We start from the raw sequence: 24,656 nt of genomic DNA on the forward strand, positions 1-24,656 counted from the left end.
AAGATGTCGTGCGCACGAAATAAGATGTTGATCGCTCGAGATAATATGTTGATCGCTCAAGATAATATGTTGATCGATCGAGATAATATGTTGATCGCTCAAGGTAAGATGTTCATCGCTCGAGATAAGATGTTGATCGCTCAAGATAAGATGTCGTGCGCACGAAATAAGATGTTGATCGCTCGAGATAAGATATTGATCGCTCAAGATAATATGTTGATCGCTCGAGATAAGATGTTGATCGCTCAAGATAAGATGTTGTGCGCACGAGATAATATGTTGATCGCTCGAGATAAGATGTCGTGCGCACGAAATAAGATGTTGATCGCTCAAGATAAGATGTCGTGCGCACGAGATAATTTAATCTTAAAAAAAAATAACATATGTCCTAAACATACCACCGTAAATTCGTGGCCACGAATTAGCAAAAATCGTTTTTCATTGTTTTCTTAGTTATATTTCGTGGCCACGAATTAGCAAACAAAAATCGTTTTTTGTTTTTTTCTTAGTTATGTTCCGTGGCCACGAATTAGCAAAAATCGTTTGTTTTTTTCTTAGTTATAGGGTCTGTTGCCTTGAATTTTCCTATCTTATATTACAAAATATACTAATAAATACGCAACTCGAAACTCAACCAAACAAGGAGCTGCGTTTTCAAAACGCAAAATCATGTTCCCGAGTGTATGACCAAAGATGTGTGGTTTTTTTTTTTTTTTTTTTTTCTTTTCTTTTTTTTTTCTCTTTTTGAGCTTAAACGTAAGGATCATATGAAGCTCAATGTTATCTATATATAGGTTAGTTTGTATGTCTTGCCACAAGGTTTGTAACTAAATCGGGTCATTTATGTGGGCTGTAAGACCAAAGTTGTTGTTTATTAAAGTTTAAGTTTGAAGGTAAAGGACATATGAGGGTCATCTCTCATCAAGGGCGTACCTGGGCGATTTTGAAGTATATGCCAAATAGAGCAGCGTAGCTCTAAACGAAGAGCGAATACTAGTAATGCAAGATTGGGGTAGGTGTGGGCGGGGGTATCCCCCTGTCGTTGGTGGTTGTTTTTGTAGTGCGACCTAAAAAAAAATGAGCATTAGGAAGTAAACGATGTATAAATTGCAACTGTTATAGGTGAAAATTAGTATACTGCAAGTAAAGTAAAGTAAAGTCAAGTCAAGTCAAAGTTTATTCGGCAAAAACATATACATGTTCATCGCCAATTACAATGTGGCGGTACATACACATATTACAGAAAAGTATGAGTCATATATGGTATGAGTGGAATGTACAATCAATTATAAACATATTAAGCATTATAAATAAATATACACACAAGCAAGAACATTTCATTCATTACATAGAGAATAACGGGCTACTGTCTTTTGATATCAATGTTATCAGGTCGAGGCTGATATGGGCGGAAGGGGTGAGGGATCAGGTCGAGGCTGATATGGGCTGGAAGGGGTGGGGGAACCGAACCCCTTCCGCCCATATCAGCCGAGACCTGATAACATTGATATCAACTTCCCTCACCCCTTCCGCCCATATAAGCCGAGACCTGATAACATTGATATCAAAAGACAGTAGCTTGTTATTCTACTTATCATGAAACTCATACAAACTGCCTAGAAAAACATATGTCTTCATCTCTTATTTCGTAAAAAATATCTTCTTAAGCAAAATATTAAATTTATATTTTACAGATTTGAAAATTCATCCGCCCCTGAAACATCTGCCCCTGAAACATCTGAACAAAACAATACGGCAGCCATATTGAATTCAACTCCGACAATATTTTTGACTTTCTGATATTCTTGTAAAAAAAATAACAATGAAATAATATTTTACCTGCTTAAAAATAAAAAATCATCCTCTCGAATAAACCAGAACATGCTTTATTTCCATATATTACAACATTTGACTCAGACAACTACATGTCCAAAGTGCTGAAAATTTCACTTCTAGTTCCAGACTTTAAAGTTTTTAAAATCACTAAATTTACACTGATCCAAGAATTATAATTAACTGATTCAAGATTCAGATGAAGATGTTATACATTTTATTGAAACTTATGAAACTAATGAATTGCATACTATTTTTGAGCAGTTAAATGTGACAATTACTGATTTGGAAATATTAAATGCTATTAGTCAGCTTAAATCTGGTAGAAGTGCTGGTCCCGATATGTTATTGAATGCATTTTTTATACATGGAAAACATAATGTTACTGCCTACTTTATCATTACTCTTTAACAAAATATTTAAAGATGGTTATTTCCCCGAAATTTGGGTCTGAAGGTTTTGTAATTCCACTTCATAAAAAGGGTGTATCAATGATGTGAATAATTAAAGGGATAACCTTACTCAGTGTTTTAGGAAAATTATTTACAAGGGTTTTGAATAATAGGCTATCTGACTGGGCAGAAGATTACGGCGTATATGTTGAAGCACAGGCTGGTTTCAGAAAAAATATGGGTACAGTTGATAATATTTTTGTTCTACATGGTTTGATTACACACTTAATTAATCAAGGGAGACAATTTTACTGCGCTTTTATTGACTTTACCAAAGCCTTTGATTACATTGTAAGAGACAATTTGTGGTTTAAAATGATAAATCTTGGTATCAGGGGCCCTATTTTGAATATTATTCGTTCTATTTATTCTGTTGTTAAAACAAAAGTGAAATATTGTTATAAATTAAGTGATGAATTTGTATGTGCACTAGGTGTATGTGCACTAGGTGTAAAGAAAGGCGAATGTCTATCTCCTTTTTTATTCTCAATGTTTCTAAATGATTTAGAAGACACGTTCTTACTTGGTGAAGTACCTGGTATTGATGTTCACATGTTCAAAATGTTTTTGATTATGTACGCTGATGATATTGTTATTTTTGCAAATACAAAAGAAGAATTATAAATGGGATTAAATATGTTATCAGATTATTGTGACAGGTGGAAATTAACTGTAAATGCATCTAAAACCAAAATTATGATATTTCCAAAAGGTGGTAGGTTACCCAGAGATATTAATTTTATGTACAAGGATGTACATGTTGAAATTGTTGATAAATTTACATATTTGGGAATTGTTTTTACAACTGGGGGATCTTTCAACGAAGCTCAAAATACCATTGCTGGTCAAGCTTTGAAAGCCATGTTTAAAATGAATAAATATTTACATAAATTTGTTAATATATCGGTTTTACATAGAATAGAGATGTTTGATAAACTTATTGGTCCAATACTTAACTATGGAAGTGAAGTTTGGGGTTTTATACACGGAAATGCTATTGAGAGGGTACATTTTGCAATTTTGTAAAAGTATACTTGGGGTAAAGAAAACTACACAAAATGATTTCATTTATGGGAACTTGGAAGAATATTTTTTAAAACGCAACGTTGTTATAATATACTGAAATATTGGATTAACGTTATTCATTGTGAAGCAAATAAATATGTTAATAAAGTTTATAAAATGTTAAAACAAGATTGTGAAGATCACCCAAATAAGACTAACTGGTGTTCTCTAGTTAAATCATTGTTATGTTCTTTAGGATTCTATAATGTATGGCTATCGCAAAGTGTTGGTAATATTGATTTATTCTTGTACAATATTAAGCAGAGGCTTCATGATCAATTTGTACAAAATTGGTCTAGCAGATTAGAAGAACCAAGCAGGGCTTTGTTTTATAGACATTTATCAGAATTTAGATTTCAGTCATATCTTAAATATAGATCTATATCTATTAATAGGCATTGTAGGAATTTTACTAAATTAAGAGTTTCTTCTCATCGATTGCATATTGAAACAGGCAGATGGACAAAACCAATTAGTACTCCTATCAGTGAAAGAAAATGTTTAGTATGTGGTGTATTAGAAGACGAATATCATTTTATATTTGAATGCCCATTATATTCAGATTTAAGAAAACAATGTATACCTATATATTATTGGAGACGACCATGTATGGCAAAATTAATTGAATTAAAAACTCATGCAATGAAAATATTGTACGTAAGCTTGAAAACTTTGTTTATAATGCCTTTCAAATCAGAAGAGAACGTATGTTTGGAAACTAATGTATATTTACATTATGCAATGTTTAATTTAAAAAGTTACATAAAATCACAGACTTTGCAATTGTGCTATATATTGTAATATCACTATGCATAACTGGCTATTAAGTTAACCCGCTCTTGCTTTTCACTTGAGCGTTTATTATAGATTATGGTAAATGTTGTTTGTTTGTTGTTGTTTTCTATTTCCAAACAATATGCACTTACAAAATTTTTACAATCATGTTAAGATAATTGAACCTTAACGTTTATTATGACCTTTATGTTTATGTCTGTCAATGTTTCTGACTGCTTATTTACCATATATCGGTTTCTAACTGTTTATTTGTCAAAAACCAGTTATACAAAGTTGATATAGTCTATAATCAGTGATTACAATGTGATGGTTATCATACGATGACATATTTATAATTTTATATCTTGTCAGGTGAATCATATTTCACTTTAATCATACTGTTATTGTAACATATTACATGCAATGTTACATGGCATACTATTTTATTAAGTTACTTGAAAAGTCGTATTCAAAAGGTATATTTCACGGATTCCAAACGTTGTTCTTGTGTTTCGTTTCGACAAGATCAGCGTTTGTTATATGGATTCAAGATAAAATTGTCTTAATCGTTGCCGTTTTTGACATACGCACTGTGATAATTAATTAAATTAATTGAATAAGCATTTGACAACAGTATCATGTAAACATGGTATGCTAAGTAAAACCAGTTGCTTGTTAAGCTATTATGCCGTTTCTGTAATTCAGTAAATCTTCACTTAGTCTAGACAATTTAATACGTAATTGTATGTATAGTGATTTAGTACCATACAACCTTCTCCGTTTAAATGTTTGTATCAATGTATTATTTGTCTCGCCATTATATTGATTGTAAATCCTCATGGGCCTTTTGGCCTAATGGAATATTTGAAATAAACTTATCAAACTTATCATAAAAGGTTCTGATGAGAGTTTAAGTAGTGTCTTTAACATTGTAGCATTTTTCAGATCATTTGTAACCAATGGACCGTTTTCGGATTATTTATCCTTAAATCGATTTTTTACTCAAATAAATCAATTCACTGCTTATATCTTTATAACTTTGAGATTAACGTAAAATTGTTATTTTTGAGAATAGAATTTCAGCACCATATACACTGACTGCTATATATATATTCTATGTGCTACCGATTCTAGAACATTTAGATGCTCATGCTAACACAATCAATATGCATAGCGGTAAGTGCTTGTTTCTATGACAATTTACTAATAGCTGAATGCATTACAAGAAAATATTTAAAAACTTGTAATTCCAATTTAGCGGTATGATAGAGCTTTAGGTTTACATACCACCCGTCCGTCCACCTGAAAAATTCGGATATTTGAATTGCTATGTTTTCATCCCCATTAATCATGCCGACAACAACAAAAACACGAGATATTTTCACAAAACTTTGTATGCAAGGAAAAATGAAAGTCATTTTATTTCGCATGTATTTGCTATGGCAAGACTGGCCTCTGCAATAATGAGAAAAATAGTCTAGACACCTGCTTGGAACCAGGTGTGTTAGGCATATTATTTTGCAATATTTCATCTAGTACTGAAGCAACCTGACACCGCTAACCGTGCAATGAGAACCTATTCACCGTCCTCTCCCCCTTCCCCCTACCCACCAAAAACAAAAACATAATTGCGCAAAAAACGGTTGCCGGAGTAACGGCTTTGATGTAACCGTTCTATGCACAACCCTGTTTAATGAGGGTGTGAGACAAAGCATGGGTAACTTCACACATTTCAACGCCAGATAGTGCCGCAAAAAGAGTCCTAGTTCGAAACCAACAAAATCACAAAATATATTTATGTAGTTCCAATTGTTTCATAACGTACGACCGGTATTAATTTGTTAGTACGAAAGGAAAGAACATGACACTGACGAGAGTTTTTTTCCCATCCATAACCGTCTTATCAATTTTAGGTGGAATATTTGAATTTTACATAATGATAACCTTTTTCCATTTCTTCAAGGAAATGTAGTCCTGCAGAAAGCAGACAAGACAAGTGTTCAAGACGTAAAACATGACACAAAATTTACACAATGTCAATAAATACATTTGAAGGATGGCTTCAAATGGAGGACTTCAAAATTTCAAAGAACTATTTCCTAGGACCCGGAATGACACCTAACGTGCAGAACTACCTTAATGAAACTTCAATTCGTGTGTTGAACAGTTTGTAGCACTAAGCAGTGCTAAATCTAAATTGAAGTTAAATCAATATGATAATTGTTTATAAGATCATGATAAAAAGATTTGTTTTTGTAAAATACTAGATATATTAATTGTCTGGGTTTTTTTTTCTTATGTATCACAAGTTGATGTTAATACCTTGCAAACAGATTGAGAGAGGCATATAAATGTTTAAACATAAAGATGACTTTTTAATTCTTAATAAAGCTTGCATCAAAATATCGCAGTTCTCTGAATGATTCTACACTGCTAATATCCTGTATGGGTTTAGACCGACGGGGCTACAAGGATATTAAAAGAAGCCGTATCAGAGCAGTAGTGGAAATTGAAAACCTTGAATATGATTTTAACATCTTGTCGACCGTTCCCACAGATTAAATTGTCTGATAATTGTCTAGTTGTAATTTATACACTATTCATACAAAAACTGACTGACATTGGTGAAACCTTTTAATTTCTTTAATTTGTTGTCGTTATTTCATAGGTACTTATGAAACATGTGAAAGGAGTGTTAGATGAAAATGAAAGGAAATAATTCTAAATAAATCAGACACTGAAGAGCTTTCTTGAACGTGGTTCCGTTCTTTCAAACAGGATATGAGTCCATCAAAGTTTTGATAAATTGCGTGGTGCGTAGGAAAAATGCAGTTTTGCACAGAGGGTCTTCTCACTGCTTTCTTACGCCTATATAAGTCCAATCTATTATTTGGAAATTTCCTGCCAGCACACTAACTGGAGAGAAAAATTCTCTTTTATTCAACTGATAAGCAGATTTTACTATATGAATTGGAATAAAGTTAAAATATGATTTGATATTCAAAATTGTATTAATTAAGCTTATGTAAGAGGACAAGGTAAAGCTATGGAGAAAGCAGATAGTGTGGAGCAGCCTATCAATTTTTCAAAGGCAATAAAAAGCGAATTTAATGATATTCAAAGTTCGGCAGCGGAAACTGGTATAAAGATAGAAAAGACAGAAAAGGATTTGGAAGAAACTGTACATACTACAAAAGAGGAACCCAAATGCAATGCATCGTCATCCTTGAAGTTTTCCATATCAAACATCCTAGGAATGGCAAACGAACAAACGATAACGCAGACAAAAGGTTAGTTACTGGTCAAATTATTTGTACAATTTCAGGTTGTATTAAAGACAAAAGGAAGCTTGAAAAAAATCAAACCGTGCGTACTGACATGTTTAATATAGTGCAAGATTTGAAAAAAAGCAATTGGCGATTGTTTTGGACCTGACAAACAAAATGTTATAAAGGATATCATGAGTTTATACTTGTATTCAATAAGTCACCAAAAGTTAATTTGATGACATACTCGCGTACGAATTGAAAATCTTCAATAATCTCAACGCTCAAAAACTTTGTAAAATTTTCTAGACAATATATCTAGAAGAGTAATTATATAGACAAAATATTGGTATATATTGTTGGTGGGTTTTTATATAGAAAGCCTGTCCCGTCTTTGGACCTCCCATCTCGTTTAGCAACTGATTATACTGTTTTGCCTTCTAAAATAATATCCGGCCTGTTGAATTGGTGTAAGTACTGTTTTTCTTTCAAGAGACAATCTCATTTCAGTGACTGTTCCAAATAGATCATCTCTGGCTAATCTTGTTCCGCAGAAACTCCGACCCACCTCACAAACCAAGTGCGGTTCAAAAACGAAACGAAACCGCACCACATTTACAACTAGACAGTTGCAAGATCTGGAAATCGCATTCCGACGGACGCATTATCCTGACATCTTTATGAGAGAAAAACTGGCAGCCAAGGTACATCTTCCCGAATCTAGAATACAGGTACCCTAACACTTATATTTTATTTGTTTTATAGTTGTTATTTTTTTTTGCAATTAATACGCTTTGTCAGCAACAGTTCAGTTATACCTGGTAGTCAGTTAATTTTTTCTTTGTCCCTTTATTTGCTTGTTCTCCTCAAGTAACTGACAACTTCACTACATTTACAGTAGGAGGAGAATAAACGACATGTTCAGTCATCACGTAAAATAGGGGCTAATTCGCGTCGTCGAAATTACTATTAAATTTCCCTTCAAACGCAAACGTTGTCTTTTAAACAAGTAAAACGAAAGGGGGATAAATTAGGATAATTGATGAAATCAAGATACTACAATGATATAATTCAATGCTTTCCAATCAAATTCCTTTTTTCCAGTACCAGATATCACGGACTTCACACCTCAATCTGTAGTCGTATTTTGAAGATACTTAAAAATGACTTCATGGCAAAGGGGGTTACAGAACAGATAAAGACAATTTTCTCTTATCTAAATAGCTTTTATTTCACAACTGTATATTCTTCCATATCATCAATACGTTTTTTAATAATTCTAGTAATAAAAAAGGTGGAACTTTCCTCTCTTTTGCGAAATCTGAGAATTTGTGTCTATTACTTAGGAAGAAATTTTCATTTCACAGCTATTTTCGAAAGGACTGAATATTTTTCCCTTTCTGCAATCATATATGATTTATAAATAAGCCCTATATTCTACCACTGAAATTGGAATGTTTCTACTATGTTTTTCCAAACTTTAAAAGTTCTTATTTACATAGTAAAACTATTTCAATTGGGAGAATATTCCTCCCTTTAACAATACATGTAAAAAATGAGACTTCTATATTCTACTTCTGAAAAGGGTGGTACATTCCAACCTTTTACAAAGCTTAAACATATTTCTAATCAGTGTTTAATTCACAACTATCACAAAAGGAAGATGTTCGTCCTTTCCGGCAATAATACGTATTTTATAGTTTCAGTTTTTTTATTAAGTAAATCGGCAAATTATTTGCCTTTGGCCATCAACATACATTTGTAATTGAGACAACTATGGCAAAGACAAACCAAGATGCTAGAAATTTCGACAAAAACATACTAGTAGATAGCAACATGAGCCACTTCATTAAAAAAGATATTTTCTTAACTAAGAAGCAGCCCTGAAAGGGTTTCCAATCGTCGCTTGAAAGCTTCGTTTACATATTTCGCTAAATTTAATATTGTTTTCTTGTTTCTAGATGACATAAAAGAAATCAACATATGAATATTCGGCAATATAGTATTTCTTGAATACCCGAGTCTTATTGACAAGTATAACAGACAGCACAATAGAAAATGATATTCAGATACAATCATATTACATGAACAAACTTTACAAATACGTGCCTCTCTTATATTTCCAAAATATGGACTAACCTCTATTTCTAGCTTATGCGAGCTCAGTCTAAAACATGTTAAAGTCTGTTCCATTCCAAAGGTTTACACCAACTTTGGTGTCACTTGAGAAAACTACGACACTTACCAAAGTAAACATGGTTTGATAAACTAAAAAAAAGTCACCCTCGAGAAATTTAACGATTTTTTTCTGCTTTGCCAAATATCCAAATAAATAACAAATTTGTATTTTCAACGGCAGTCTCCCATTGTAATTTCTTGTCGCCATTGGAGTTTGTTCTCTAAATTTGGAGTATTACGGGAAAATTCACGTGAATTTTATCGGGAGCGATTCAAGACTCATTTCGTTTATGAATGCATGAGGGAAATGAAATGTTGTATTTAAAAAAAAAGCTATAACAATGAAGACATTATTTAGATCTAACAAAAATGTAAATTGACTCACTTTTAACAAAGTTATAAACAGTCCAAAATTCTTCCAAGTCTTCGGTAGCTCTATCCAATCCTCAATGAGTAAATTGTAAACAAACAAGCTCTTAAACACCGGTGAAATTCAGGCATCAATCGCACCATGCCCTTGAAACGATGACTTGTTCAAAATGACATCATTTCCAAACGCATGGTTCAAAGATAACCTGTATTTTAGCATCCTTACTGAAGTATTTACAGTCCGCCACATATCCAATTTCTTTCACAATGGTCAGTTTTGAACTTCAATAAACAATATTCACCGGTTGTGTATGCAAGAGAATTATTTTTCTCCGAAAGAAACTTGTGACGTATTAGACAAATGACGTAATCTTGCTGTGGCCATATGCAGATTTATACGAGGCGCACAAGGGAAATATTACCTCTAGGTTTAAAAACACAATCAGCTGATAGAAGATAGAAATCTTGACGTATCTATGTCACGCTAGAATTAAACTTTACTTCTTGAAATATATATTTAAACAATGCTTAGTTGTTTATCGTTTTATCAACCTATCTATTTTATTTCATTTCTTTTTTAAATGTTGCTGTTTATATGGAAGCATCTCCGTTTTCTTTTAAGCTCGTGACTTACTCTTGATCCGAGGGCTGCTAATTTAGATGTCTTTTAAAGCGAAATCGGACCGCGAACCCATTCTCTCTATTTATTGTTATCACATCTATCATTATTATTATAACAGATTTATATTTGAATTAAATGACTTGTATGAACGATCCAGAGAGCAGTCATAGAGCCTACTCGGAATTTGAAGTTATTTATAATGGCGATTCCAGAATTAAATTTATGGGGGGAGGGGCGGTGTCGGACGGCAACCGAATATTTTAATGACGGGTGGTGGGTTCCATCGGAAAATCATAATTATGGGTGGTGGGGTCCATCCAAAAATCATAATTATGGGTGGTGGTCCTCACAAAAACCGTCTTTATGGGTGATGGGTTAATTGTAAAAATGTATAAAATATGGGTGGGTGGGTGGCTGTTTGATCACCTCTTTTAATTAATTACGGACGTTTTCCTTTCTTTTTAACTATAAGTTGCTACTTTAATGAACGCAATTTTGATATGACCGATCTAAGAAATATTATCCTTTTTGATAAATTTCTGTTCATTAAGCATTTCTTTTCTTTTTTTTCTGTCTCGTTCCCTTTGAATTTGAAGTCTTGGTCATGCTTTTAGCGTCCTTAATTAATCGCTGAAAGTATGTCAGTCAACATTTCCTGACGTAATAGAATCATGTCACCGATTATGTACTGTATCTCGCACTTGTGCAGAAGTCAAATAAATCCGTGGAGACTGATTGATACCTCACTTTTCCCGCCTTTCATTCACACTCGTGTATTATGTCTGGCACGTGACACGTATAAATATTTTTTTTGTTATGCCACGGACACAGTTTCAGAAATGAAATCGAGGCAGGCCGAAAGGAAAACATGCGTGAATTGAGTAAAAATCTTAGCACTGTTCCCAAAATTAGTCGATTTTTCCATTCTCGCATAGATACTTAAAACAGGCGTAAAGAATCCACGCGCAATTCCACACAAAATCGTATGTTAGTAAATAGTACCGATTTCATTATCCGCTGCCGACGTAAATATCATATCGTCATCATCGATATTAAGGACATACCTGACACAGGTATCTCAAAATATTTGTGAAGCACTAGCCGATTCGAATTTGTTTACAAGAAAATGCTAAGTCGCTAAGAAAACCCACATCAATATTCATTCACGTCTATAATTAATTATGGGAAGTCACTAATGTCGCACACAATCATATTTGAAATGTTTTCTTTACTAATACGTGGCCTAACATGTTAGTTCAACTATTTAAACTGTTGCACACGCTTCTTTCGAATTGTTCGGTTAAATCGCTTATGCAAATCGCGAACATCAATTTCTTCTTTCTCAAAGCCAGCATCGTAAAAAGAAAACCTTTTTAAAACTTATTTTACGTTGAAGTAAAAAAAATGACGTGCGAAATAGTTCATATCTTTTCCGAAACATTACCTGTCTTTACTATTTCTTTCATACGTTAAACAGTATGTGGCCAAAAAAATCACAAGTTGTTACTTTAGCGTTTAGCAGTTTAAAGGCAAAGACATCCAGTTTTTTTATAAAAGTTTGGTCAGATTTTGAATATTAGAACACGAGGTTTTGTTGCTAATCTGTTTCAGAATGCCAAATTAAGAGATAAAAACATGCTCGAGTCGGGAATCGAACCCGGGCCGCCGCCGCGATAAAAATTTCCCTGGGGTCGTGAACAATACACCACGGAGGAATATTTAAATAAATATAAAGCTTTATGATTAAGGCAGTTTACCTCCAGTATCCCGTTATTTTGAATAAATCGCCAAAAAAATAAATAAATAAATAATTCTTATGTGTTTCTGTAACATAATCTGTCATTAACTATTACAACTTTCATGAGAAATTTAGCAATAATTTTCTGATATCTATTTTTGTGCCCCCGAAGGGAGGCATATAGTTTTTGAACCGTCTGTCGGTCTGTCAGTCTGTCCGCAATTTTCGTGTCCGGTCCATATCTTTGTCATCGATGGATGGATTTTCAAATAACTTGGCATGAATGTGTACCACAGTAAGACGACATGTCGCGCGCAAGACCCAGGTACGTAGCTCAAAGGTCAAGGTCACACTTAGACATTAAAGGTCATATTTCATGACAGTGCATCGATGGGCGTGTCCGGTCCATATCTTTGTCATTCATGCATGGATTTTAAAATTATTGGGCATGAATGTGTACCACAGTAAGACGACGTGTCGCGCGCAAGACCCAGGTCCGTAGGTCAAAGGTCCTAAACTCTAACATCGGCCATAACTATTCATTCAAAGTGCCATCGGGGTCATGTGTCATCCTATTGAGACAACTCTTGTTTTGTTGTTGTCATACTTTCTGGGGATCAGTGCTTTTAAAACGAATTTAGTAAAACATATACTGCGTGCAATTATTTTGAAAACGGACCCGCCGGCTTAGCTCAGTAGGAAGAGCGTTGGTCTACGGATCGCGGGATCCTCGGACGGGGCGTATGTTCTCCGTGACGATTTGATAAAAAAAACATTGTGTCTGAAATCACTCGTCCTCAACCTCTGATAATTAATGTGGGGAAGTTGGCAGTTACTTGCGGAGAACAGGTACTGGTACAGAATCCAGGAACACTGGTTAGGCTAACTGCCCGCCGTTACATGACTGAAATACTATTGAAAAACGACGTTAAACCCAAAGCCAAGCAAACAAAAACAAAGGGCTTGGTACGCTTTACTATACAAAATGGCCTAAAATATATATCATGTCCAAAGAAATTACAAGCCTTGTCGGCGTCAGGGAGTGATACTAGTTTTAATGACTCAACACGATTCTTCCGAAACCATATTTCTACAGAACCTGTGCTAGATCGATATATACATTTTCGTACATTGTTCGGCAGATGTTGAACACAAACCGTTTCCTCGATGATTTTATTCAATAACACTCCATTACAGATGCAATATATTCCTAGATTGACGTGTAGAAAGCTAAAATTCTGAACAAACGCTATACATGAGCCACTTTCCGTTTCTCCGAGCGTTTCCGTTATAAAAACTTTTTGTAGTTTTTATTGCAAGTACGGTATGCATACGCTATACATTTGTGATGGTCTCACATACCTAACAAAAGCGCGTTTATGAAAATAATTGCATAAATATGTCTTTTAGCAGTTATTTTCAAAAACAAGATGGCGTCGTTTTAAAAAAAATCCAAAAAGTAGTCCGCCAAACTTTATTTAGTCACTGACCAGATAAAGCAAAATTTATCTGACCCCTTGATTTTTGCCTTTATTTTGCATGAAGGTAGGATAAAACTATATATGTTTTCCCGTAACATATAGTCTGTCAGTAATTAAGTTTCAAAGCTAGCATTAATTTCCAGATGTCTAAAACAATCTTCTTTTTTTTGTTGTCAAACGATCTGGGGGTCAGTGCCTTTAACATCTACGTTAAAATAAGTCCATATGTAACTTAATCCAAGTCTGTCTAGCAACAGTTTGACTCTCATTGCCCAGATATTGTTATCATTACTATTACACTGTTCGATAAAGCATGTGTACATTGAAGACTCATTACATTTCATGATCTTGAGCCAGTATTTCAAAGCCCTTTCCTTGCAAATTACCGATAAAGGGTATCTGCCTAATTCGCCATAAATAACCACATTCGGCGTCTGCTGACGAACACCTAGTATAAATTTTAAGAATTTAATGTGGTTTGTCTATTTCTTTAAAATCATATATCATATATATCCGAAACAGCATTACAGTGTATATGATAGAATTGGAACCACCATTTTATCAAATAATTACAATTTCGTCCGTGCATCTAAGCTTACCCTACTAAATATTGAAATAAAACAATTATAAGTTTTTAGTGCTTGGTCGGATAATGTTCTTACGGCATTTTTCATAGTACCTTTATAAGTGAAATTCATACCGTAATAAAAAAACTGGACTACAATATCTAGTTTTTCTCCAGTTATGTACCATTCAAGTCATGAATGTGTTTGTTTGTCTCAAAAATACAAGTTTTAATCATTTTAACATTTACCTTTAGGCCCCGTTTTATCAAAACAGAAAGAACAGGTCAGTAATTTAAACATGTACAGTTCATCATTATAAGAACAAAATATAATAAAACATGAGTGAACAAGCCAAAAGAACATTTACTTAAAAAAATATTCAATATTGATTGCAATGTGACATGCCGTGAGATACAAAGACACATATGTAATGTTTTATAAGTAATATTCATTCAGGGATAATCCTTGTTCAGGAATAATGCAACAGTCGAGTACAAATATATATATATATATTATCAAGTTGTGTTTGTAAGCTGCCTGGACTGGTCGTAAACAATACTATATCATCAACAAACAGCAATAGATACATAGTAAGCTGATCGAGATCCGACTCACATAGATTGTTGTGGTCAATATTTTCATTTATGTCATTTACAAATGTAAGGATAACGCATGTTTTTTTTTTCCTCGGGATACGTTGGTACCCTCGCCCTAACGGACTCGGGCACCAACCAATTCCTCGGGATTCTGCAGATGTTATAACACGTAACGAACATTCGCTAACGCTATTCTAGCATAAAACTCGTAAAAACTGATAAATGAATACAATGTCACTCAACGACATTAAATTTCCACGAAATGCGTGGGAATGTCTAAGTTGTTTTTTTTACGTTGAAGTCATTTCGTTTTGAATTATCCGTTTTGGGGCCGAATGACGTTTACGCTTTACCACAGAACGCGCATATATAAAAAGGTGTTATAACAGCACGCGGGCGCGAGAATCTCTCTGTTAACACACGTTTTCTCTCCTGCTAAAACACACCCGAAAAGTGTCAAGAACAGCAGTTTTATGCTAGAATAGGATAAAGAGCAGAGGAGACAGCGGTTCCCCTTGTTTAAAACCGAGTGCGACGTCAAAACAATTGACATATTCATCTCTATAGATAACTAAACACAAGATTTTACATTTGCATAAATACACTCACATTAATAATTTTACAGCTGATGCTTATTTCTAACAATTTTCACCACAATGCTTCGCGTCGAAGGCTTTTTCGTGGTCAATAAAGGCGCAATATAGCTTGGACTTATTTTTAGATAATTTTTGAATGATAGAATGTAGCAAAAATATTGGTCTGCTGTAATATGATTGTCTTTAAAACCAAACTGCGAATCATTAAAAATATGCTCTGATTCACACAATTTATTCAGTTCATTTCTAAGGACAATGGAAATATTTTACCCATTACATTTACAAGTGTTATTCCACCACGATAATTTGAAGGATTTTCAAAATTCCCCGTCTTGTGTTTTGAACACTTACCCCTTTACACCACGATTCGGGATAAATGCCTGTATCAAATATTTTATTAAAAACAATAACAAGATATGATGAGATAAACTGATTTGTGTCTATGAAAAAATCAGCCACATTATTTAAAAAAAATCACTACTCATGTTTCTTTTGAGGGAATATATTCTTTTTGAGAATTCTTCAACTGTAAACGGACAGTCTAGTCTCATCAATAGCTATTGATCCATGACGAAATGTGTCATCATAATTGTAAACTCACACTGCGAAGAATTTGAAATTTTTTTATCCGCGAAATAATGTAAACTTACATTAGGCCTACCAAATTGGCCATTATTCTTGAACTGATTTATATATTTCCAGAAGTTGTTTTTTTATTTATCTTACATAAAGTTGTTAGCTTTGACTTTTCTTTGAAATTGAATTTTGCGTTTCGCTGTTTTTTTAACAGAAGCATAGATTCATTTACATGGTGTTATAATTTTCCCATTAGTTTTTCCTAAATGTGAAGCTGTTAAGTCTAGAAAAAACATGCATGTTAATACTGTCATTAAAGCAGACTGTACCAAACTTATAAAATGTTTACATTGTTATCTAGGTGTGGTTCCAAAACAGAAGAGCAAAATGGCGCAAACGAGAGAAGCAAAACGCACACCTTGTGTACCCCCGTTACCCATTTCCGTTTACGCAACAGTCGGCGTTCCAGGTTTGTTTCCTATACTAATTTCCGTTCTCATAAAAACAGTCGGCGTTCCAGGTTTGTTTCCTATATTCATTTCCGTTCATAAAAACAGTCGGCGTTCTAGGTTTGTTTCCTATACTAATTTCCGTTCTCATAAAAACAGTCGGCGTTCAGGTTTCTTTCCTATATTCATTTCCGTTCATAAAAACAGTTGGCGTTTTAGGTTTGTTTCCTATACTCATTTCCGTTCTCATAAAAACAGCCGGTTTGTTTCTTATACTCATTTCCATTCTCACAACATCAGTCGGCGTTGCAGGTTTGTTTCTTACACTTATTTCCGTTCTCACAACATCAATTGACGTTCCAGATTTGTTTCTTATATTCATTTCCGTTCTCACAACAACAATCGGCGTGCCAGGTTTGTTTCTTATATTCATTTCCGTTCTCACAACAACAATCGGTGTGCCAGGTTTGTTTCTTATATACATTTCCATTCTCACAGTAACATCCGGTGTTTCGGTTTTTGTTTTTATTATACATTTCCATTCTCACAATAACATTCGGTGTTTCAGGTTTGTTTCTTATATACATTTCCGTTCTCACAATAACATTCGGTGTTTCAGGTTTGTTTCTTATATACATTTCCGTTCTCACAACAATAGTCGGTGTTCCAGGTTTGTTTCTTATAATCATTTCCGTTCTCACAACAACAGTCGGCGTTCCAGGTTTGTTTCTTATACTCATTTCCGTTCTCACAACAACAATATCGGCGTTTCAGGTTTGTTTCTAATATATATTTTCATTCTCACAATGACATTCGATGTTTTAGGTACATTTCCATTCTCACAATGACATTCGGTGTTTCAGGTTTGTTTCTTATATACATTTCCATTCTCACAATAACATTCGGTGTTTCAGGTTTGTTTCTTTTATACATTTCCATTCTCACAATAACATTCGGTGTTTCAGGTTTGTTTCTTATATACATTTCCGTTCTCACAATAACATTCGGTGTTTCAGGTTTGTTTCTTATATACATTTTCGTTCTCACAACAATAGTCGGTGTTCCAGGTTTGTTTCTTATAATCATTTCCGTTCTCACAACAACAGTCGGCGTTCCAGGTTTGTTTCTTATACTCATTTCCGTTCTCACAACAACAATATCGGCGTTTCAGGTTTGTTTCTAATATACATTTCCTTTCTCACAACAACAGTCGGCGTTCCTAGTCTATTTCTTACACTCATTTCTGTTCTCACAACACCAACTGGTGTTTCAGGGTTGTCACTTATGCTTATTTCTGTTCTCACAACATCATTCGGTGTCTCAGGGCAATGTCTCATATATGTTTTCGTTCTTACAACAACGGTTGATGCTTCAGATTTGTTTTTGATATTAATTTGCATTCACACCGCAACAATTGGCGTTTCTGATTTCTTTTGACATACATTTCTGTTACTTTCTCATATGTATCTCCTTTTTTACACGACATCAATCGGCGTTTCAGATTTGTTTCTGATATTAATATCGATTCACTCAACAACAATCGGCGTCACAGTTAATGTTTGTTTCTGATCTACAGTCCTGTTCATAGTACAGCAATCAACGTTTCATGTTTTAGTCCCGTTCAAAATATAGCGAACGCTGTTTCACGCTTGTTTCTGATATACAGTTCAGTTCCCATTACAGCAGTAGATGTTCATGTTTGTTTCTATTATACAATTCAGTTCCCATTATAGCAGTAGGCGTCCGTGCTTGTTTCAGGTTACACAGTTCAGATCCCAGTACAGCAATAGGCGTTCATGCTTGTTACTGATATACAGTTCAGTTCTCAGTACAGCAATAGGCGAGTATGCTTGTTTCTGATATAAAGTTCAGTTCCCAGTACAGCGGCAATAGGTGTTCATGCCTGTTTCTGATATACAGTTCAGTTTCTAGTACAACATTAGGCGTTCATTGTTGTTTCTGATATAAAGTTTAGTTCCCAGTACAACAATAGGTGTTCATGTTTGTTTCTGATATACATTTCAGTTTCTAGTACAGCAATAGGCGTTCATGTTTGTTTCTGTTATACAGTTCAGTTCCCAGTACAGCAATAGGCGTTCTTGTTTGTTTCTGTTATACAGTTCAGTTCCCAGTACAGCAATAGGCGTTCATGTTTGTTTCTGTTATACAGTTCAGTTCCCAGTACAGCAACAGGCGTTCATGTTTGTTTCTGTTATACAGTTCAGTTCCCAGTACAGCAACAGGCGTTCATGTTTGTTTCTGTTATACAGTTCAGTTCCCAGTACAGCAACAGGCGTTCATGTTTGTTTCTGTTATACAGTTCAGTTCCCAGTACAGCCACAGGCGTTCATGTTTGTCTCTGTTATACAGTTCAGTTCCCAGTACGCTACAGGCGTTCATGTTTGTTTCTGTTATACAGTTCAGTTCCCAGTACAGCAACAGGCGTTCATGTTTGTTTCTGTTATACAGTTCAGTTCCCAGTACAGCAACAGGCGTTCATGTTTGTTTCTGTTACACAGTTCAGTTCCCAGTACCGCAACAGGCGTTCTTGTTTGTTTCTGTTACACAGTTCAGTTCCCAGTACCGCAATAGGCGTTCTTGTTGGTTTCTGATATACAGTTCAGTTCCCAGTCGGCAACAGGCGTTCATGTTTGTTTCTGATATACAGTTCAGTTCCCAGTACAGCAACAGGCGTTCATGTTTGTTACTGATATACAGTTCAGTTCCCAGTACAGCAACAGGCGTTCATGTTTGTTACTGATATACAGTTCAGTTCCCAGTACAGCAACAGGCGTTCATTTTTGTTTCTGTTATACAGTTCAGTTCCCAGTACAGCAACAGGCGTTCATGTTTGTCTCTGTTATACAGTTCAGTTCCCAGTACAGCAACATGCGTTCATTTTTGTTTCTGTTATACAGTTCCGTTCCAAGTACAGCAACAGGCGTTCATGTTTGTTTCTGTTATACAGTTCAGTTCCCAGTACAGCAACAGGCGTTCATGTTTGTTTCTGTTATACAGGTCAGTTCCCAGTACGCAACAGGCGTTCATGTTTGTTTCTGTTATACAGTTCAGTTCCCAGTACCGCAACAGGCGTTCATGTTTGTTTCTGATATACACTTCAGTTTCCAGTACAACAACAGGCGTTCATTTTTGTTTCTGTTATACAGTTCAGTTCCCAGTACAGCAACAGGCGTTCATGTTTGTTTCTGTTATACAGTTCAGTTCCCAGTACAGCAACAGTTCAGTTCCAAGTACAGCAACAGGCGTTCATGTTTGTTTCTGTTATACAGTTCAGTTTCTAGTACAGTAATAGGCGTTCATGTTTGTTTCTGTTATACAGTTCAGTTCCCAGTACAGCAACAGGCGTTCATGTTTGTTACTGATATACAGTTCATTTCCTAGTGCGTTCTTGTTTGTTTCTGTTATACAGTTCAGTTCCCAGTACAGCAACAGATGTTCATGTTTGTTTCTGAAATACAGTTCAGTTCCCAGTACAGCAACAGGCGTTCATGTTTGTTTCTGTTATACAGTTCAGTTACCAGTACAGCAACAGACATTCATGCTTGTTTCTGTTATACAGTTCAGTTCCCAGTACAGCAACAAGCGTTCATGTTTGTTTCTGTTATACAGTTGCGTTCCCAGTACAGCAACAGGCGTTCATGTTTGTTTCTGTTATACAGTTAGTTCAGTTCCCAGTACAACAACAGGCGTTCATGTTTGTTTCTGTTAAACAGTTCAGTTCCCAGTACAGCAATAGGCGTTCATTGTTGTTTCTGAAATAAAGTTCAGTTCCCAGTACAGCAACAGGCGTTCATGCTTGTTTCTGATATACAGTTCAGTTCCAAGTACAGCAATAGGCGTTCATGCTTGTTTCTGATATACAGTTCAGCTCCCAGTACAGCAATAGACAATCATGTTTGTTTCTTTTATACAGTTCAGTTCCCAGTACAGCAGTGGACGTTCATACTTGTTTCTGATATACAGTTCAGTTCCCAGTACATCACCAGGCGTTCATGTTTGTTTCTGTTATACAGTTCAGTTCCCAGTACAGCGCAATAGGTGTTCATGCTTGTTTTTGATATACAGTTCAGTTCCCAGTACAGCAACAGGCATTCATGCTTTTTACTCTTCTTCTTTTTTCTTGGCGTTCACCGCCTACACCATCACCCCTGATCCAGCAATGAAGGATGCCGTCTTCTTCAGGTCCTCCATCTTGCCGTGCACTTTGAGTTTCACTGGGGTGCTGTTTGGCCACACATTTCCCTTTGGTTCTCCAGACGTGGACATCTCTGCAGAATGTGCTCAGCAGTTTGCTGATCAAGGCCACAAGGGCGCATCGGAGAAGGAGACAAATTAACCTTTGTGCACATGTGAGCATTTAACCTATTATGTCTCGTGCAGAGCCTAAAGATGATGACTTGTTCCCATCTGTCTAGTTGGTGGTAGCCATCCTTGGTTGGCCTTGGCTTTGTCAGTGCTTTTGATCATTGTCAACTTCTCCTCGTGAGTAATGGCATTTTGTGGCTGGTTATCTGTAGCTCCAAGCTTGGCTAATCTGTCTGCAATAGGCGTTTATGCTTAATACTGGTATATGGTTCAATTCCCAGTACAGCAATAGGCGTTCATATTTGATTCTGTGATACAGTTCAGTTCCCAGTACAGCAATAGGCGTTCATGTTTGTTACTGTTGTACAGTTCAGTTCCCAGTACAGCAATAGGCGTTCATGTTTGTTCCTGTTTATACAGTTGCGTTCACAGTACAGCAGCAGGCGTTCATGTTTGTTTCTGTTATACAGTTCTGTAGACAGTACATCAGTAGGCGTTCAGATTTGTTTCTGACAAACAGTTGCGTTCCAGGTAAAGTTATAGGCGTTGTTTCATGGTCGTTTCTGTTATACAGCTCCGTTTAGAAAAAAAGGAATCTGCGTATGTTTCTGATAAACAGTTCCGTTCACAGTACACTGTAATAGGCGTTTCATATTTGTTTCTAATATACAGCTCCGTTCACCGTAGAGCATTTGGCGGTTCATGTTTTTTTTCTAATAGACAGTTCCGTTCACAGCACAGCAATAGGCGTTCATGTTTGTTTCTAATATTATATTTCCTTTCACAGTATAGCGTCGGCAAAGAAATCTACATGCATTCAATTTCTTATGATATTCAAAAAGTCCAGTTTAAAGTTTAAACGTTTCAGTTGATTTTCCATGCTAAATGCACCATATCATATCAGAAATATTTTTGTAAAATACGCAGAAATACGAAAAATACATTGTAGTTATAAGTTATTACAAGGGCATCAAAATATAATGCATTTTGTAGCAAAACAAGTCACTTTATTTACATTCCAATCGAGTGTAGTATTTACATCTTGTTTAAAGCTTTTTATGTCAAAATTTTACATACATACATGTACTACATGTAGTATTATGTTGAAACTATTTCAAGTAATAAAAATGATGTAAACATTTCGCAGCCTCGTCTGTAAATGATTTTTTAATGTTCTCATAATGCATCGTAATGGTTGGATTTGCAAAATGCGGCGGTGAAACCAAGTAAGGTATAAACGCGACGAAAGTACCAGGAAATAATCCTGAATGTATGTATGCAAGAACAATTATAGCATTGGGTGGAATTCCTTTTCAATTAGGTAGTGTTTAATGGTTAATGGCCATAAATTACGAACGCCTTTTGAATTTTCAATTTCAGTCTGAGAGAAGTATGTTTCCGGGCCTATCAACACCAAGCCTTTCAACACCACCAGCTATAGCAACGGCCAGCAAAGCTTTCCCAAAGTTACCGTTAGCAGTTCTGCAGTCAATGATGGTGATGAATTTCGACCAATCAAAAAGGCCAATCTCTTCTTTGAAACAATAAACCAAATGGTTCACAGTTTTGACCAGTAAAAATGTTAATTCTTTCTTTGAACAACAAGACAATAGCCCGCAGTTTCAACTAATCATAACCGTCAAGCTTTTATTCGAAAATAAAAAGATGGTAAATATATTTCCAGACACCAGAATCAAGAACTCACTGCAGTCGGTGGAATCCGGGTCGGTATTACGAAGAAAATTCTGCTTCTGTTTCGTAAAAAAAATTAAAAAATTAAATAAATTTAAAGCGAAATATATTTGGCGGTTGTTTAGTATTACACGATTAGTTCTTATACAAACTGTTGTACATGTTTAAGAGCCACGTCATTAATGATTAACAGAACAGAACAGAACAGAAAAGGATTTTATTAAAGACTTGTACATGGTACATCGTCATGCATAAAAAAGAAAACAAATTATTTTAATATAGTGTCGCGTTACCATGATTTTTAATGATGACTTTCATTCCTGTGACATACAGAAAATACATAGATATAAAAAAAACCCAAAAGGACTTATTTCTTGCCATTAAAATGATTACATGAAATATTCATTAAAGTGTGCCTTATTTATGACATTGTGTACATTTACGATGAGTGAACTGCCACCACTGGTAAAATGTTATCAAAACAGCCCTGGCGAAGATCATGATGGCATTTTACCAGAATTATTTCTTTATCAGTTTTTAAAGGTTTATTATAATTATATCTTTTATATTTTAGTATCTTTTATCTTTTCTAAATTTCCCAAGTGTAATCAAGGTTAAAGTAAACAATGATGTTGCCGTGTGTGTCTCATTTCTGTCAAACACAAATTATACTAAAACTATCCCTGTTTTATTTTCCATATGAACAAACCTATCACTCAGTGCACTGCCTTTATTCTCAGCAGTGTATGGGTCATATCTTCTTCAAAGTCAAACTGGCCAGTTTGTTGGGTTTTTTTTTTTTGCTGTTCCGGTTACAGATTATAATATTGTTGATATATGTCCCTTATCCAAAGATTTCAACTTTCGAGTATTTGGCAAAATGTTTTGCTGCATTGTGTTATTTTAATATGTATATGATTATTACAAATTTGTATTTGTTTAACAATTAAATTGTTTGATTTTTTTTCAGATGCCATCCTTATAGACAAGAGTAAAATATATAAGTATACATCAGTAGGAGAAACTTCCCATTCAGGAAATCAATTTGTGGTTTTTCCCTACTTCCCGAAAAGGAAACTTTTTACTAAGTATAGTATCTTGTTTCCCCTTCGGGAAGCAAAATTGTCGTTTCTTTTTACTTGTTTCCTTTAAAACAGTATACATGGTGTTATTAAATTAAGGATTTGATATTCTAACTAAATTTCTACCGTTCATAAAATTTTTGATGTTTTAACAACACTTTTATTCAACTTTTATATTCCTGAACTTCAAAGTTTCCCGAACAGGAAATCCAAGCTTCCCAATCGGGAAACACAGATATATATATTTACATTGAATTGCATTTTAAATTGTCGGTATAATGCTGCGTGCACTTAGCCACGATGTTCACGATGCCCACGATTTAAAGAAAAGCGCGGAGCTCCACGATTTATTGCATCAATTTTGTATTACTACGCTTTCCCACGCTTTCTTACTCTCTCAGTATTAGCAATTAGGAGTGACCTGTCGCTTTTATTTTTAGATTTGGATTTTCCAGACTGTTCCATTTGTTAAATAAGGGTTTGAAAGATATTTGACTTATTTAAAACTATAAATATATTTAAAATACTGAACAGTCTGAAATGGCATTGATAGCTCAGTTCGTAGAACTGAGGAATCTTGCTGGTGATTTAACTTTTGCGATTAGGAGGATGTAGCTTCGAATCCCACACAGGGCAATTTGTTTTATTTATATTTTCATGTTGTTTTTTTAATTTTTTTTTTTCATTTTATTTCATCATTTCAATTTCATTCATACAATTTCAATACATTCAATACATTTCAAACACACGCGCCCAAAGGAGCATCCTCACACTCGCTGGCGGCGTCGGTTTCCTTCGAATAAGTGCCATCAGCTAGTTGAATGACCAAATTGTCAAGAACTAAGTCAGCCATGATGAATAATTCACATCAAAAAGATATTTGAAAAACCTATGTAATGCGAAAATAGCAAATGATACAAGTTATGCAATTCACAATACATCTTTAACATTATTATCATTTTAAATATATGTTACCAAAATATAAAATGAAAAAC

At 34.8% G+C, this 24,656-nt stretch overlaps 1 protein-coding gene across 1 annotated transcript; it reads left to right on the plus strand.

Annotated features, from left to right (window-relative positions):
* Positions 1 to 6,786: 6,786 nt before the first annotated feature.
* LOC123536771 (intestine-specific homeobox-like) lies at positions 6,787 to 23,361 on the plus strand. Its single transcript, XM_045320180.2, has 4 exons — positions 6,787 to 7,414; positions 7,901 to 8,121; positions 16,474 to 16,581; positions 22,268 to 23,361. Exons 1-4 carry the CDS (start codon positions 7,171 to 7,173, stop codon positions 22,433 to 22,435), a joined length of 741 nt encoding a protein of 246 aa, XP_045176115.2. The 5' UTR covers positions 6,787 to 7,170; the 3' UTR covers positions 22,436 to 23,361.
* Positions 23,362 to 24,656: the final 1,295 nt, after the last annotated feature.

This window comes from Mercenaria mercenaria, chromosome 17 (genome assembly GCF_021730395.1).
Source record: "Mercenaria mercenaria strain notata chromosome 17, MADL_Memer_1, whole genome shotgun sequence".
Classification (NCBI taxonomy): Eukaryota; Metazoa; Mollusca; class Bivalvia; order Venerida; family Veneridae; genus Mercenaria; species Mercenaria mercenaria.

What these genes read in the sequence shown, in the direction of transcription:
- LOC123536771 (XM_045320180.2), top strand. Translation starts at nt 7,171, where the DNA reads ATGGAGAAAGCAGATAGTGTGGAGCAGCCTATCAATTTTTCAAAGGCA. An exon ending in AACGATAACGCAGACAAAAG is followed by an intron (nt 7,415 to 7,900) that starts GTTAGTTACTGG and finishes ATCTCATTTCAG; the next exon opens with TGACTGTTCCAAATAGATCA. An exon ending in CGCAACAGTCGGCGTTCCAG is followed by an intron (nt 16,582 to 22,267) that starts GTTTGTTTCCTA and finishes TTTCAATTTCAG; the next exon opens with TCTGAGAGAAGTATGTTTCC.